The 17,277-nt window shown below is 34.9% G+C and overlaps 1 protein-coding gene across 3 annotated transcripts in view; it reads left to right on the top strand.

The window, feature by feature from the left end:
- The first annotated feature begins 804 nt into the window (after window positions 1–804).
- LOC131690289 (uncharacterized) overlaps window positions 805–17,277 on the top strand; it is a 129,360-nt gene continuing 112,887 nt past the window's right edge. Inside the window, exons 1-2 of one of the 3 annotated variants that reach the window (XM_058975946.1) lie at window positions 805–858; window positions 9,606–10,172. In XM_058975946.1, the coding sequence (XP_058831929.1) occupies window positions 9,786–10,172 (387 nt within the window). In that variant the 5' untranslated portion in view covers window positions 805–858; window positions 9,606–9,785. The remainder of the gene's footprint in view (window positions 859–9,605; window positions 10,173–17,277) is intronic. The other 2 variants (XM_058975947.1, XM_058975948.1) reach the window with 2 other exon arrangements.

The following is a 17,277-nucleotide window of genomic DNA, read 5'->3' as shown; positions in this document are numbered from 1 at the left end:
GTAATTTTGCTCTGTTGTTACATTTTATATCTCGTTTTTATGTTGAGCTCAGGTCTTTTTAATTGACCATTTCCGACTCCCTTCCAAATGCAGAACTTTATTTCTTTAATTCTCTTTGATTAATTTGACACATTTAAGCCTTCGTTTGGCATTTTCGTAACATTCGGTATGCTTTCTTTAAATTCCTGGAAGCACCCCCTGTTGAGATCGACCTTTTTCCAATCTTTCACTTCGGTCATTCTCGTGGATTTACTTCGCGATCAATTACACTGGGTCGTTAATGAACAGCATTTCGTATATTTGGACGTAACTGTAATTCGTACGACACGCTATGACGGATTGCGACAGTTTCAACAAACTTGAGTCGCTTCTAACCAATCGTGAACTTGGCTACCTTGTTCCCCACCACAGCGCCATCCGCACTATCAATCGTACATTCGTACTGCGCACGTTCTTCTTTGTGTTTCTCTCACTCCATACCGAGTAATGATCTTGTCCGATTTCTCCGTTTTGTGTTATGTGCACATCCAACACGCGCCAACAGCTGCGCGGTGGATGAGCTGGAGCTCCCCTGTTAAGGAAGAAGGCTCCAAAGATAGAACTTCACTTGTTGCTGCTTGTTCGGCCTTCGGGGCTTGGGGTTCTACTTAACTCGAAGGTATGGTCATGGCCAGCATTGGTGATGATGATGATGATGATGATGATCATCATCATCATCATCGTTGTGTTGTTGACCGTCGTCATCGCATCACATCAGATCGTTCGGGGCCTCTTATTCCAGAGCCAAGATTTTAGTTTGTTTCGGTCGGTTCTGGCGTATGGAAGTGAAGTTCTGAAGTTTTGTCCATTAACAGTCCGGTAAATTAATATTAAGTGATTCTGTATAGCAAATGGTTAATTAGTTTGGATGGAGAGTGCAATCAGTGGGAATCGATTAGAAATTTTCGCAACATTGTTGGTTGTTGTTTTGTTCAAACTCGTATACATTTTTCTAGCATTTCAATTCACAACCACGATCCTCAGTAGATTGTTTTTTCAACGGAAGTGTACTGTAATGGTTTTATGGGGCTTCTGAAGATGCTGCGTCTGACGTTGAAAGCTATCACATAATCTGGCGTCATAGATTTTTGAACTGTCTGAACTGTGGAAATTATTTACTTCTTATAGACGAATTGCACGTTTCTGTTATGATATGCCGCCACGAGGGAAATTAAATTTCTTATTCAAAGTAGTTAGTTGCATCGAGTATGCAACACTTTTTATAAGAAGCTTTGTGAAGTGACTTATCCGAAATTGAATTATATAGTTCTAATTAATATATAACTAATCTATAGTTAACGGAATACCAGTGCTCTTCGTTCGAACATAAAAAAAAATAATATTGGCAAAGCATCTACTATGAACTGTCACCAGTTGGAAGGAAATAAATTGGAGTGATAATTCATTCTTCTACATAGATATAGAGATTTATTATTGTACTCTACGATTGCATCGAATCGGAGGGGTGAGTGTTTGGGGGGGAAGATGATGTTCGTGTTAGGTTAGTATTTGAAGAATTTCTCAGAAAATACTAAAAATCCTACAAACCTGAAGAGTAAAACTGAACAGCCTTTTAATTCATCAAAGACAAATCATCAATGCTACACGATTCTTTGAACATACTTCTATACACTGTTTCAAGAGATCTGTGTTTTTCCATTTCTTTATTCCACACGATTCAAAAGATTCCTGAAGCTTGTTGGAGCCGCACATCCTTTATATTTAAATTGCATAAATAAGACAAAAAACTAAAGCAGAGTTATTGGATTCATTGTACGCAGTTTTCCAGTGCACGCGGAGATAATTTTTCTCAACGTTGGAGCTTTTTCAACATTGGTCCATGTGATACTTTGAATTACTTACATATCCTTTGATGCGTTTCTTGGTGCTGGTGTTTTGTAGCTTACGATCCATTGTGCAATTTATGTGTTATTTTATCTTGCGAACGTTTAGCGTGTTGGTTTATAAATACAGATCGGACTCGATTATCCAGGGATTCGATTATCCGTGATTTGATTATCCAAGGAAAATTAAGTTTCAACTAGAATGTCTGATGATAGTGCTAATTCGATAATTGTAGTCAGTAGAACTTTTTTTTCGGGGAATGGGGGTCTAGGATTAACCGCCTCTCAAATTTTGGCCTAACTCAAAAATAGCTTATATGGGTTATTCCGTGCAAAGTGACCAAAAAACCAAAACTTGAATTCGACTCATATTCATCTAGAGCCAATATATAGTTATCTAAATTATTGTGTCATTTGAACCACCCCATTATATCTACTTTGCTCGGTCGGTTTCTGGCGCTCTCCTGGGATAATGATGTCATGCTTCTCAGTATTCTGTTAGGATACTTTCCAGGATTCTGATCTAAGTTTTCTTGGCATTGCAATGGAATCTATTTCAGAATTTCGATTGAAGCCTTATCCGAATTTCTACCGTTTTTTCCTTTGAATCAGGATTCTAGAGAAAAGCTTCTTAGAGGTCTGGTGGAATCGAATCCTTCTCAAGGTAGAATTCTGCGAAGATTATGATTTATTCAAGAGGCTGATAGAGGCATGTTCCTATTTTCATTGAAATTCGGAGTAAAAATCTAATGAATATCCTGTTCTGAGTTCCAATGGACTTTGACACAATATTGCTCTTCTCCCATTATTCCGTTCAACAGATGATTCCTGCTCAGAATTGCAATGGCTTTAACCTCTTTATGCCCATGTTGTTGATAAACAACCATGTTTCTAAACGACTACATTTTTTGGTTTACACAACGTATGTTTACAAAGACAAGTAAGGTTAATAACTGGGACTAATATCTTTCTAACAGTTAACACCAACAGTTATAATTATTATTAATAGAACAAAAGTTATTAAATTTCATCTGATTGGGTTCCGCTGAAGCAGTGCTGCCAGGGATAGTTAATGGTGAAAATGAAATTTTCGTAGACTGGCAATATTACTGAAAACTGATAAAACTATCTAATTTAGACTGCTTTCAACTACCTTTTTCATGCAATTGGACTAGAACGGAAGGTTAATATTGAGCAGCTTCTAGTGCTGCTAAAGAAGCACCTATCTTTATTAAACTAGGTTTTTCGTGTTCGATAAACGAATAGGAAACTCGGTTTGAAACACAAGACAGTTGTCAGCAAACCGTTCTTATTAGGACGAATACGTAATGGAAAAAGAATTGAATTAGAAAATTATTTCTAATTTCTAACAATTCTTTTTTGAAGTAGAATGGCCGGAGCTTTACCCAATTTTTGAACGTGAATATCTGCTGTTGTACTGAAAGAAAACACTAGATTTTTTCGCTATCTGATTGGAAATATGTACAACAATTTTGTAACTAATTTTGTAGATTGTACAATTACTGAAAATAACGGAAATAATGTATTTTGTGGAAGCTGTCTGTACCATGATTGGTTCGTACAATTTGATTACAAGCGAGCCCTTCCTTCTCGTTGAAAATGGAAATGAACTATTTTTGTTCAATAGCCGGCCCCTTTGGCTTCGACCGTAAACTGAACCAAGTATAAAATCGGTGGTCGTATGCGAGTGCGGCATAACCAACCAATTCCGTAAAATCGGTAAATCAGCATTCCAATACTAATTGAAATGACCGAAATAATCAAAATAAGAATCATCTTAAAGAAGAAAAGAAAAGATTTCTGTGTCACTTAAATGTGAAAACGACATGTAAAAAAATTTTCTCATGGATTTCCATGAGAAAACGGCCGATCGTCGATTCGAACGAAACTTTGCAGTTGTGTTTTGTTTTTGATATTTCCATGATTTTCACTGGGAATTGCAATATTTTAATTCAAGCGAAATTTTTCAAAAGAACGTACCTAAGAACGAGTTACAGGGTATGAATATTTCTGTACGGAAAAATGTTGTCTTTTCACAAAAATATAAATTTATGTTCAAAATTTAAATAGCGAAAAAAACTAATTTTTTAATTTTTTTTATATTTTGTCAACAAAAACCTAAAGAGCGAAGAAACATTTTGAATCTAATTGCATGATGGAGAACTATAAAAAGTTTTTCTAGCAACTATATATAATATGATATTAAATTTTATACTAATTGACATACAAAATTGTAATTTTATTATAGAATATGATTCTACGTATCATTTTAAATCAAAATGCATTTAACAAAAAACTTCCGAAATACGATAGTTGTCGATAGATAGTTCGGAATCTTGCTTTAACAAAAGCAATTAATTCGTGTAATTATGCCCTTTTTAACAGTTGTTCGCGTTTTCGCATCTTAAAATGTCAACAATCTTATGTTTATCGTTTCAAAGACATAAAAGAAACTTTTTGAGTGTATTTGGATCATGCAGAAGCTATAAAAGTAAAAAAATAAATAATAAAAAGTTTTCGTAACAACAACTTTTGACACATATTATAATTATCTAGTCTAGTCTAGTCTACACATACACAGCCAATACATGCAGGGATCCTGGAAAATTGCAGACGTTCGTCCACATTTTTTCTTGTCATTATTAATGTTTGCGGCACATATTGAATATGATACAAGCATTAAAGCGGTCAGGCCAACTGTGCAGCGTACAAAATAAAGATGATTCAAAATTATACGGCAATCAAATTATTCATTCAATGAATAATTTAATCAACGGATTTTTTTATAATTATTAAATTTATTTAGGCCCAAATGCGGTAGCTCGACGAGACCGATTGTTCGTTTTTTACAATAAATTTTTATTTATTGTAAAAAACGAACAATCGGTCTCGTCGAGCTACCGCATTTGGGCCTAAATAAATTTAATAATTATAAAAAAATCCGTTGATTAAATTATTCATTGAATGAATAATTTGATTGCCGTATAATTTTGAATCATCTTTATTTTGTACGCTGCACAGTTGGCCTGACCGCTTTAATGCTTGTATCTAAGATCTGTATCTAAACAACTAAGTTAAGTTTTTTGTCTCGTTCAGACGCAGCTTTCTGCTGTGCGTTGAGATCCTTTTTCTAAAGGGCGAAATATTGCCAGTGTTGTCCATTGCAATTTGAGGTTCGATCCGTTTGTTTTCTTTCACGTTGTCGTTCATGTCCATGTCCTCATCCGTACTACTTTCCTGCTGCTCGCGGTCCGATGTTCCAGTTTGTGTCTTACTCTTATCGGTCGTTATTGTATGTTCGTATTTTTCGGCATTCGTTTCGTTGTTGTTGTTGCTGGTTGTTGGTGATTGATCCGGAGATGTTGGTTTTGCAGCTGTTAGTGGTTTAGCGTAAGATGGTTCTGGGCTGATTTCAGTTGGATTGGTTGAGTTTTCCTTAACAGTTTCTGCGCAAGGTTTTCCGAGGTGCAGCGTCTTCGTGCAGAACTGGCACGTAGGAATTTGCCCTGGGTACGTGACTAGTGATGTCTGATGAATGGGAACATCGTCACTTCCTAACACTGTGACGGTTATGTATGAGGAAATTGGCTTGGTCACACGCATTCTCACCACACGAACACCGTTAGGGATGCCCGGGAAAAAAATCCTCCATGTATCATGTGTAACGGAGTCTACTTCTCCGTATTTTTGCAAGCATTTTTTAATCACGCTGCACAGTGGCTGGAGGCTTGCCAAAACTTCAAAAAATTATTTTTGAAATATTGATATTTTATATTTTTTCTAAATTTCTCATGTATTGAATGATGTATATTCAAAATTTTATGATCATTGGATAAGAACACGATTTTTAACATGAGTTTAAACGTAGCAAAGTGCGGACTTTTTAATGATTTTCATTTCCGAAACTACCATTGCTCTGTTCACTTCAAACGCATGTTGCTCTTTTGGTTTTGGTCCGATTTTAGCACAACTAGTTTCATTGTGTAGAGGAACGAAAAAACTTTATTAGTGAAAAAATACATTTGGTAAATTTGCTTGGAACTATGACTTTTTAGCTTAAGTATATTTGAGGTGGGCAGATCAAAAATACTTTTTTCGCTAATGTATTCTGTACAAATTTCGGAATCATTTCAGAACGGTCACATAGTATACATTCTATGGGAAATAACCTCTACTTTTCGAATATCATGGTCTCGTTCTGCGCCTAGGTGCGCAAAAAGGTTTAAGCATATTTTGAAGCTTTGTTGCTGATATGGAGGCGCATGGTGTTTTGTGTTAAATAGTTAGACAATCTACGGTAAACCAACACGTTATACAATGGATTTAAAGTAGTGTTCTTCATTTTTCATGATATTGCTGACATTGGTGAACAGTAACGGAAAATCTATCATGAAAACGGGATCATAATTATAAGAAAGGTTCAATGACACTGTATGGAACAATGCATTTAATATTTTACGACTTTTGACATCAAAAATGAGCTCAACACCTCAAAATTAGCTTAAATTGTGATTTTCAGCCAAGTTAGGAAACATTTGAGGTTTTGTCTGGCTTTTGTTTGAAGACCCGCCACTGTGCGCTGTCAGGGGTACGCGTAGCCAAATCATGGACACGAACTTCTACAGCGCCGTCCTCGATGTATACGGGAATGCTATATTTAACATTGCCGCATTCGGCGGTGTGCTGCATGTTGTTTCGCGAGGTGAATGACGCAGCACTTTTAATAACTGTTCCACTTCCCGAATGGCTGGTCTTACGGGGCATTTCGAAAAATCAACAGCAATACAGTTCGACCGCAGCTGGGTTGCTTTTTGCTTGGTACCGACACTCATCACTAAATCGCACAGTAGGTATAGGTTATTGTTATATGGACTGCTTGTGCGATAGGCACCGATTGATGTTTAGGTAGAATTGACTGTTTCACTTGCGCGGGACGATTTTTTGCTTCTGCTCAGGGCGAGATGTGAAGACAAACTTGATCAACGGATTATTTTGAACTTTGAATAAGGAAGAAACGTGGACAACCGTACACAACCGTTTCAACTTGATGGGGGTTTGATAAATCGTTGGGAGTGACTTAAGAGGGTTAATGTCACTCCTTTGGTTCCTGGGATGTGACAGAGGTATTTAGCCCTGTCATGGCTAATGAGGCAGGTTATAGCGCCTTTACTCACTCTCTGAAATAATGATAGATTAAATTGACGAAATGGTAGAGAAAATTGACTAAACATAAAGACAAAAAGCCTAAACAAGCACATAAAATATTTTCACTCATTTAATCATCTAATGAAAAGTGTTAGGAATTATATGCGAAAAATGGCAATTGCACCAAGCTCAGAACAAACGTTTTACGCGCAAACTGTAGAATAATCCGTGGTTGAGTGAAACAATAATTGTAAATCTCTCACCCGATAATCGCCATAGTCTATTTTTAGTAAAGAGAGCTCTTGTGCTTAGACTGAAAGATGTTTGCTCTTCGTTGCACAGTCACAAACTCCAAAATTTTGCAATTCCTTATTTCCCGATTTCAAGCTCCATACAGTGGTCGCAAGAATTGAATCCAAAAGAATGTAGCAACACCACCAACGCCAATTTGTTTGATATTTGTGCAATTTCTGGCCAAATTAAGTAGTAAGCACTTTTGCATCACTTCACTTCACATCGGAACTAACATACTGAAAGTGGTGCAATAAACATACGTTTAACGTCAGTTTTTGCAGGTTTTGTAGTATTTCACTTAGTAAAACCTAACAACTGAAATTAACTAAAATTTTGGATTTTTTTTCTGACGAAAATTATGTGTCAAAACTTTTCACGACTTGCTTCAGCCACGGCCTACCCTTTGACATATTTTTATAATTATCCAGTAAAAAATACAATTTTCTTTTTGAATACCATTCTAAACGACAATTCAAATCAAAATGCTCATAACAAAAAATTTCAGAAAGGTAGTGGTTCTCGAGTTATTTTAAATTTTGTTTTAACAACACAACTTTTTTATTACGATCATTTCATAAGTTTCCGGGTTCTCCATCAACAACAATAGATTTTTCGAAAGACCCATAAAATTTCCTGTAAATTTCCCTTTGCCATCAATGCGATATTGTAAACCATTTGAAAGCTACATGACAACAACCAAAATATGATTGAACTATATAGCTTAATCATCAGACCCGCATGGTCGAGAAATTAACGCAAGCTAGGTTTCTATTTATTTGAGCAAGGATTTCTTCAAGTATATACAGCAGTATAAAATTTTAATCGAATTTGATCAGCTTCCAGAGTAATTCTATAACATCAAACATTCACGCTTCTACCATCCGAGGTCATCAAACCCAAAAAATAAGCTCTGTTAAGTGATACTTCAACGTGATAATTTATGCCTAACGTTCATTATGTCAATCGTTCATTATGTCTAACGTTCGTTATGCCTAATGTCCATTATGGCTAACGTCTTTATGCCTAACGTCCATTATGTCTAACGTACGTATGCCAAACATACTTATGCCTAACGTATTTATGCCTAATGGGGTACACCCGTTTGGTCCATACTGAATTTGAAATCTCATATCCATCGCTCGCTACTCAACGCATAAACATTCAAAGTTCAATGCAATAGGTTTTCTATTCTATCACTTGAATAAAAAAATGCAGGAGATAACACTCAAGATGTGTTCTCCTCCGGGTACCAAAAGCGAATAGTGCCGCAGGGGGTGAGTGAGGGTTACTTTTAAAGCTATGTGAGCAAGTTTTATATCAGATTTGACATTTTTTCCTGAATTACAATTTCTTAATATTTCGATATTATCAAATTCATGAGAAAATAGTTCAATTAATTTTGTGTAAAATTTCAACTCTTCAGTTTATATCTATTACAAGGAGATTTTCACATGACTTATTGTGAAATTATGGTTTGTTCACAAAAAATACTGAGCAATGGAATTAAACAAAAATGAGCTCCATGTTAATCCAAAGATACCTTGGAACGAAATTTTATCAATAAATCGCTTAAAAAAATAAACCGAATCCTGCTTTGATAAGACAATACATATAGGTTGAAGTGCCTATTTTCACCATACTAAGGAGGGCGTCTCACTGATTCATTAATTACTCGGCCTACAAACAATGGAATGCGTACAAATTGGCATCAATAGCTTTACTTCGTTGTTAAGTACTAAGATAATAACATACATGCGCTGAAAACAGTGAAATTCTCGTGTTTGAGCGGAACGAAAACACGAATCGAGTGCCCCTATTGTTGCGCTACCATTTGACTCAATGCGATAAACAAAGATGGCAGACACTGCTCTAACCAACGGCTTCAAATGGGAAGCGTGATAATGGAAACATAGCGATAATGTGCTCATCACCCTATTATAATTTGAGTGCAACATTGCATATTCAACCATATTTTAAATAGTAAAAGAAAATCATTGACTTTATGGTAATAATGATTTTCAGTTTAGTAAACGCCACTTGATATTATCCACAAACTTTTCTCTGTTTAGTTGATTGAAAAGGATAAGAAAGAGACCCCCCTTAAGTTAATGTTTGACTACTTTTCCTGAATCACATCTCGAAATGATTGCACAAAAAGTTGCCAAAATCTTCTAAATGTTAACTATGTGTAAATGGGAAGAAAGTTTCGCATTATATTATCATATAGTGCTTATCAGCAAAAAATATTAATTTGTGGTACAGCTTTATTCACTAGATTCTAGATTCCCCGCTGATGCGCCATCCAGTGAACCGAATTCCCATCTTTCTAGTTCCGTGGTCTCTTGTAGCGCAATCAGTGTGATAATAAAGTTTAAAATCAACAAGCGAGCAACAGCAGGAAAAAAAACGGAAATCGCTTTCACCATCAAGAATTCAAATGAGATGCAAATTCTCCCAGTGATAATGCGATTATTAGTGATTTTAAGCGTTTCGTTGTCCGTCGTCCGCGCATCGGGAACTCTTGTGAACTATTCTGCCGACGCTGTAACGGTGACATCCACTGGTGGTGCCACCATGGCTGCTATTCGCACCGAACAGAACTCTAGTGCTGATACATTGTTGGTATTGCGACGCCCAAAAGGGGCTTCGATGATGGGTTCCGTTAGCGACAACGGTGCTATGCTGCCAAGGCAAAGATCAATAGATCTGATAGGTGGTCAGCCAACGGTCAGAACGGATACAATCCAGTCAGTTCCGGCGAAGAATGTGTACCGAACAAAATTGTCCAAATTGAGGTTGATTCTACTGGCCGATATGCTGAATGAGGTGGTGAGTATGAGTTAATTAATGATAATTAGATGTAAGCAAAAATGCAAACTAAATTTTTACTGAATTCAAACGAATGTAGTCCAAACGAGTTTGTCCTCGGTGCTTAAACAAAAACACTAGCCAAATTCTCATCAAAATGCCTTATTCTAAGTAGCAATACTTTTAATGCTAATGATGGCATAATGAGCTTAATCTGAGTAATATACGCAGTTCGTCACTTAACAACTTCCTCAAAGTTGCTCAACGAAATAAGATCTCAAACTGATAGCGAAAATCCAAACGAGTTCGGATTCTTAATGAGAATAGGGCGCTTTATAAAATATATAATTAGCCGCTTTTTGTGCCGATTTCTGGGTGCGAATCTGTTTTTTCTCTGGGACCTCCCATGACTACCTGTCATGTTCTTCTCCATTAGAATGATTAATGAACATGATAAATACGCACCGCAAGACGTTTGCGAGGTTCATCAACTGGAGGTATGGTATGAGTGATCATTTGCTGTCCAATTGCTTTTGAGCTAGCGTATTACCAACGACGTTGGTATTACCATGGGAACAGTATCTACTTCAAAGAATCACACTTGTTGCTGATTCGTCATCGTCAGATTTATGTAACTGGTTCTTAATGATTTTTTGGTTACTCAATGACAGATATAACAATTAGTTAACAAATGGGTATATGCACGCTTACAGCCGACTGTGAAGGTCACGATCCGGAATGAGATATGGGATATGTTTTGCGTTTAATGCCAAACTTGCCTCTAATACGAAGTTCTTTTTTTTTATAATTCGGATTAAACATTAAGTTGTGTCCAGTGATGCATCAAATCGGGTTTTTATAATTTTGAGGAAAAAAAGGAAAAGTTTTTCCTAGTTAAAAGGGTTTTTGGGTTTTTTTTTGCAATTTTTGATGTTTTGATAATTGAACTTCAATGTATTGCTGTCCAAACATTATTAAATAAATAATTTTCCAACAGGTTCCGAGCTAAATCGATTGCGTTGCTTAATGTAAATCCCCCTAAACAGGGCTGTACAGAGAAATTTTGGGCCCAGGGGGGCTCAGCATCAGGGCCCCCTCCATCATTCTAGATTTTTCGAACTCAGAGCCTGTTAAGCTCAAAATCTATTGAAAAAACTAGTTATGTATAGTGTATGGAAACTTTTGTGGAGAACTATAGGATAATATTCTTAGTGCCGTTAATTCCAATGTTTTTTCATTTCAAAGGGTGTTACGGTCAATTTTTTTTTTCATATAAGTTCCGTCGGTATCTATCCGCACTGAGTATCTATCTCCGACGCCAGAGAGGTGACTCCACAACCAGATATTGGTTCATCAACACACTCTACTTCCCTTGCGAGGGAAGACGTAACACTGAGTTTTCACTTCAGAAAATCAAAACGACCTTGGCTGGGATTGAACCCAGACCCACTAGGCTAAAAAGCGGTCATGCTTACCACTCAAGTTGTCTTTTAACTTTTGCCATCAAATTCTGTACAGTCACCTCGTCCACTTTGTTAGCCAGCGCCAGTATACTTATACAGTTTTGGGTGTTTTTCGGGGTCTGCTCGAAAATGGGCCAATATTCCACGAGCTTTAGTGTGTTGGGAGAGTTCTTTTCCTTGGGTTCCACCTGAACCTTGTAGGCGTCATATCACTACATCTCCTTTTTCAGTAATGGCAGAATTTAAAATCCGGCCAAAATAGCGGAGAACAATTGTGTTGCTTCAGGAAAGGTAGCAGATGTTTTTGATGCAGTCTTTCGCGTAGTCGCAACGAAAATGTCGCTTTTCAAACCGCAGGTACAGAAAGCCTGCCGAACCAGATAATTCAGTGTGAACTGCGATAGCTTCAAATGCTTGAAAATATGCGCCACTCTTCCTTCCGTTTGCCATTACGCTGGTGACAGTTTATTTGGTCACTTTTAATGATGTCCTTAACTTGGCGTGTAAGTAGTTCGGATTCAGGATATATGCGAGCAATGTTTTTCTGTGTTGCTGCTCTCACTTGGACAACTTTTTTATCACTGAAGAGCAAATGACAAAAATCTTTCTGTACGCAGGCAAATGATGGTTTTTCAAATTTAAGTCGACTAAATTTTGATCGTAAAACCTTTTAAATATCGAAATTTTTAGTGGCATTGAAAGTGGCCGACTTATCAATATTTTCATATTTATCCAGGTGTCAGTATTCGACGGATCTTTGTCTAATTTCACCTAGGATTCTTTTAAAAAACAACACATTCGGCGAAGTCGATGCATTACAACATCTCATTTGTTCGATAGTGTAGCTGTCTTTTTTGGTTCAGGAAAAAGTGATTTTTGCGAGTCGTATATATTTAATGCAATATTATTGAAAAACTCCGAATTAAAATGTTAAACAGATTGTGAAAACAGTAATTAAATGGAAGTGTAATAAATCTGAATAAAAAAACAAAAGAAAAATTCAATGGAGGTAGAATTTGAAGAGAGAAAAACAAAAAATGGAACAAACCAGGAAAAATAAGTGAAAAGATAAAACGATACAAAACGAAAAAGCTAAAAAAATGACATGCAAAATAATGGAAAAAGATTAACAATATGCAAATAGCTAAAAAACTATCAATTTCCTCAAATAAAAAAAAATCTAAGCGGAGAAGCAACAGAAATTGGACAAAATTAAAGCAATGGAAGAGTTAAAATTTGAAAGTATGCAAACAATTTGATGACATGGCAGAATAAAATAGATTGAACAATTGAAATAATCAAATTAAGCGAAGGAAATGAAAAAGAAAATTAGACGAAAGTTTAACAAATAGAAAAATATTGCAAAATAGTTAAAATAGCGAAAAACCCTGTAAACGTCAAAATGAAAAAAATATCATGAGAATTGAAAACAGGGAAACGGTAAAAGGACGAAAAATGAGCAAAAAATATAAAAACGAGACTACAAAAAGTAAAGTAATAGAGAAATGAACGAAATGGATCCACTAAGCTAGACGTAAAAATAACAATAATGCAACATGTGTGAAATATAAAATTAGCAACGAAATAAAAAATGAAAAGCATGAACGCAATGATAAATATAAAAGATGGAATGAATATATAAAAATAAAATAGCTATGAAAAACCAAAAAGTGTCCAAGTTATTATTTTTAAAAGAACTCATTTAGAATTGAATAAGTGCAAGGGAATAATAGAAATAGAAGTTAATGGGAGCAATTGGACGGAATAGATTAAAGAAAAAATAGAAAACATGAACAAGTGGAAATAACCCAAAAACAGACAAAATGAAGTAATAGAAAACGTGTAAAACCCAAACGGTTTAATTGGGTAAAAAATTAACTGTTAGAAGAACTGGAAAAAAGGAATATTAACTTACAGAAAGCAAGAGAAAATTTAAAAAATAAATGGGTTAATTAATAAATAAATCTATATAAGTAAAACTGGGAAAAAATATAAAATTTGATGAAATGGAAAACATAAAACATTGACAAAACGCAAAAAGATCAAAATAAAATAATGGGAAAAATGTTCAAATGAAAATATTACCAAAATAGAAAATTTGGAATTCAATGTTGTTTAAATTAATGAAAATGCAAAATGCTAAATGTAATCAAATAAAGAAAAATAGGAAAATATTGAAAAAATCCGTTCAAAAGAGAAGCATAAATTTCAAAACTGATGAATGGAGAATAGAAAAATTCACATTATGAAAATACTAGAGATTTCTAAATAGGTAAAACATAAAAAAAAATAGGAAACAAAAGTTTAATGAAATGAACTAAATAAATTCAAAGGATTTAATTGAACAAACGCTTGCAAAAGAAACAAATAAAACGAAAGATAAATTGAAAGATATAAAAAACATGAAAAAATGAAAATAAATGAGAAAATGGAACAAACATAATTTTAAAAAAGAAGCAAAGATGGTAAAAACAGGGAAGGAAAAAATATGGGGCACAATATACAAAAAGTAAGATAAATGGAGAAAATAGAAAGCATGAAAAATCTGAATAAAATAAAGATACAAAAAAGCAAATATGAAACAATGGAAAGAGAAAAATTCAAAACAATAGAAACTCTATATTATATGGAAAATATAGAATTTATTTGACGAAATGCCAAAAAATGGAAAAAATGTTTTTGAATCGCGAAAGTTAATGATGAAAAGAATCTTTCGAGTTCTCGTATTTAAATAACATTTTCCAAGTGAACACGAAAAATTACTATGAATCGTTTTATTCGTGGATTTTCATATTCTTTCTTGTTTTATGGTGTTATTTAGAATTCGTTTCTCAAGTCCTATTTGACCAATTGAGCACTCTAAAAGAGCAGTTTTCTTCTTCCTTCTGATCGATTCTGTTGTGATTCATTTAACAGTTACGACGGATGGAAATAAGTAGAAATAGAAGTCACATATTGTCCTGAAAAGATAAGAAATCGCAATTCGACTAATGATTTTATTTTAACCGTATAGCCTAATCAAAAAACACTGTTTTTTTTTAAATTTATTAATAGATTTTAAAGTTTCAAATTATTTAGTAAAAGGCGAATTAAAATCAACTTCGAGAACCCGGAGCTCAAAAACACTTAAGAATTCGGTCGGAAATAGTCGGTCAAAATTCGTGAGATATTTATAGTAAAGTATGAAATCGAAAAAAAAATTTAGTCCTTTTTATGAATAATTTAAAAACTTAGATATAATTTACGATTAACTTTATGATATAAATTGGAGGAAATTAATACCAATATTAAAACTGTAATTGAATTTTCAAATTAATTGTTATGGAAATAATATTTGACAGAATCATTCCAGTCCACAGCTCCGGACCCAGGGGGAAACACCTCGTCCCCTCCCCTCTCGGCGACCCTGCACCTAAGCGTACTAAAAATCTTTGTGCTGTCTCTGGCGTAGTTGATGCCGAAATGATTTGGATTGCAATTTGTGAGAGTTCTATTGCGGGGCATACCAATGATGACTGTCCAGCCCACTCTCTTTCCGCATATAACTCCAAAGTCCACAGCTCCGGACCCAGGGGGAAACACCTCGTCCCCTCCCCTCTCGGCGACCCTGCACCTAAGCGTACTAAAAATCTTTGTGCTGTCTCTGGCGCAGTTGATGCCGAAATGATTTGGATTGCAATTTGTGAGAGTTCTATTGCGGGGCATACCAATGATGACTGTCCAGCCCACTCTCTTTCCGCATATAACTCACTTTTACTTTTCATCAAAGTAACCCATTTGCTTCCGCTGTAGCGCAATATCTCTTTATATATATATATATATATATATATATATATATATATATATATATATATATATATATATATATATATATATATATATATATATATATATATATATATATATATATATATATATATATATATATATATATATATATATATATATATATATATATATATATATATATATATATATATATATATATATATATATATATATATATATATATATATATATATATAACAAATTGTGTTTTCCTTCTATTTCGTTGAAAGTCGCAGCAACGCGTGATGGGTATTAGCTAGTCATTTACAAAAATATCGTATGTAACATGTGTGACAGCTAGCGCCAAGTTTTTTTTTGTTTGAAAGGCTTGAAAGGTACTTTCCAAACAAAAATAAAAGCTTGACGACAGCTTCCAGACACGATACATACGATATTTTTTATTAATAATGTTACGCAAAAGACTTTATCTGACTTTCAATCTTTAATGCGAGCGAATTATACTTATATATCCTTGTCTACTTTTACGGGTGAGAACTTTCTAAGCGATTCTTATGCTGAAGGATCTCTTCCGATTTTTACGTTTGAGCTTTATATTCGATTGGGTACATTCTAAGATATTTGAAGTGGGTTTTGCAAAGCATGTTTTATCCTTGCGACTTTTATTTTCGATCGCTAGGTTCTTAAATTCGATAAAACGAAAAAAGACCATGTTTCGGCCGGCAAAAATAATTTAGAAAAAAACCCGATTAAAACCTAAACCCGGTTAGGTGGAATTTTTCCCAGCGGTACATCGCTGATCACAATTGAAGCTGCTCAACTACGCTCTAGTAGCACGCTTGCGAATCCTCTTTTTCTAAGAACCTGTTTAGTGTTGTAGATATAAAAGTACAAGTTGTATAACTTGCCACTTTTTTCTCTATAGCGCAGTGATTGACAGTGACATCTACCAGAATTACTACCTGCTTCTGATGCAAAAGTCGCAGAATGCATCTTGCAACAATAGTTCCTCTAAAACACGACTTCATCAGTCGCACCAAGCTACGGACACGGAGGGGAATTGTTGGTAATACGAATACCGTAAACCACAAAAGTTGAATTGAGTCGGGAGAAAAATAAAAAAAGAATACAAGACAACGAGTTGAGACTTGCTAGTTCCAAGGGAAGAAGACGGGACAAAGTTTTATTTCATTTTAAAACTAAGTTATTGCTGATGACTGGTTTAATTTTCACTTCTGACTGCCGCAAGCAGGTATAACGTTTCGTTGCTTGCAGCGATGTCGCACGCGGTATAACGGGATGGTGCGAAACTTGTAATTTCAAGTTGACAAGTGTTCAGTAAATTGAGAAAAATGGGTAGGAATACAGCTTGGGTTTTTTGTTCCTGTGCATAGGGACATGAGTAACATGGTGCTGCGAAATTGAAATAATTTAAATGGATGCGACCACGTAATAAGTAATTTCATTTCAGACTCAAATGGATATTTTGGAAAGCATATTTAGTCACTGAACAACCGAAGATTATTGCCAATAATTTGAATTGTACCCATTTTAAAAAGCGAACACCGGCGTATTCGTATGCCCATGGTATTTATGCATAATGTGGCACACCCCTATATAACAAGTAGCTAGAAGGATTTTGTTACAATATTGAAGTTATTCGATATGATCCGTTAGAGTAGTTGATGTGTGTAAACCGAAAGTTATACATTATCCTTACTCTCAATTCTACATACAGTTAATATGTTATTAGTATTATTAGCAATATTCATCACATTCAGTTATGCAAATCCCTCAATGAATTTTCATTTTACAAACTTGGAATTTTTCTATACTCATCCAAGCTCACAATTTCATAAACGGGTCTGCATTATTAA

This window comes from Topomyia yanbarensis, chromosome 3 (genome assembly GCF_030247195.1).
Source record: "Topomyia yanbarensis strain Yona2022 chromosome 3, ASM3024719v1, whole genome shotgun sequence".
Taxonomy (NCBI): Eukaryota; Metazoa; Arthropoda; class Insecta; order Diptera; family Culicidae; genus Topomyia; species Topomyia yanbarensis.
This window is presented reverse-complemented; position numbering and strand designations above follow the sequence as displayed.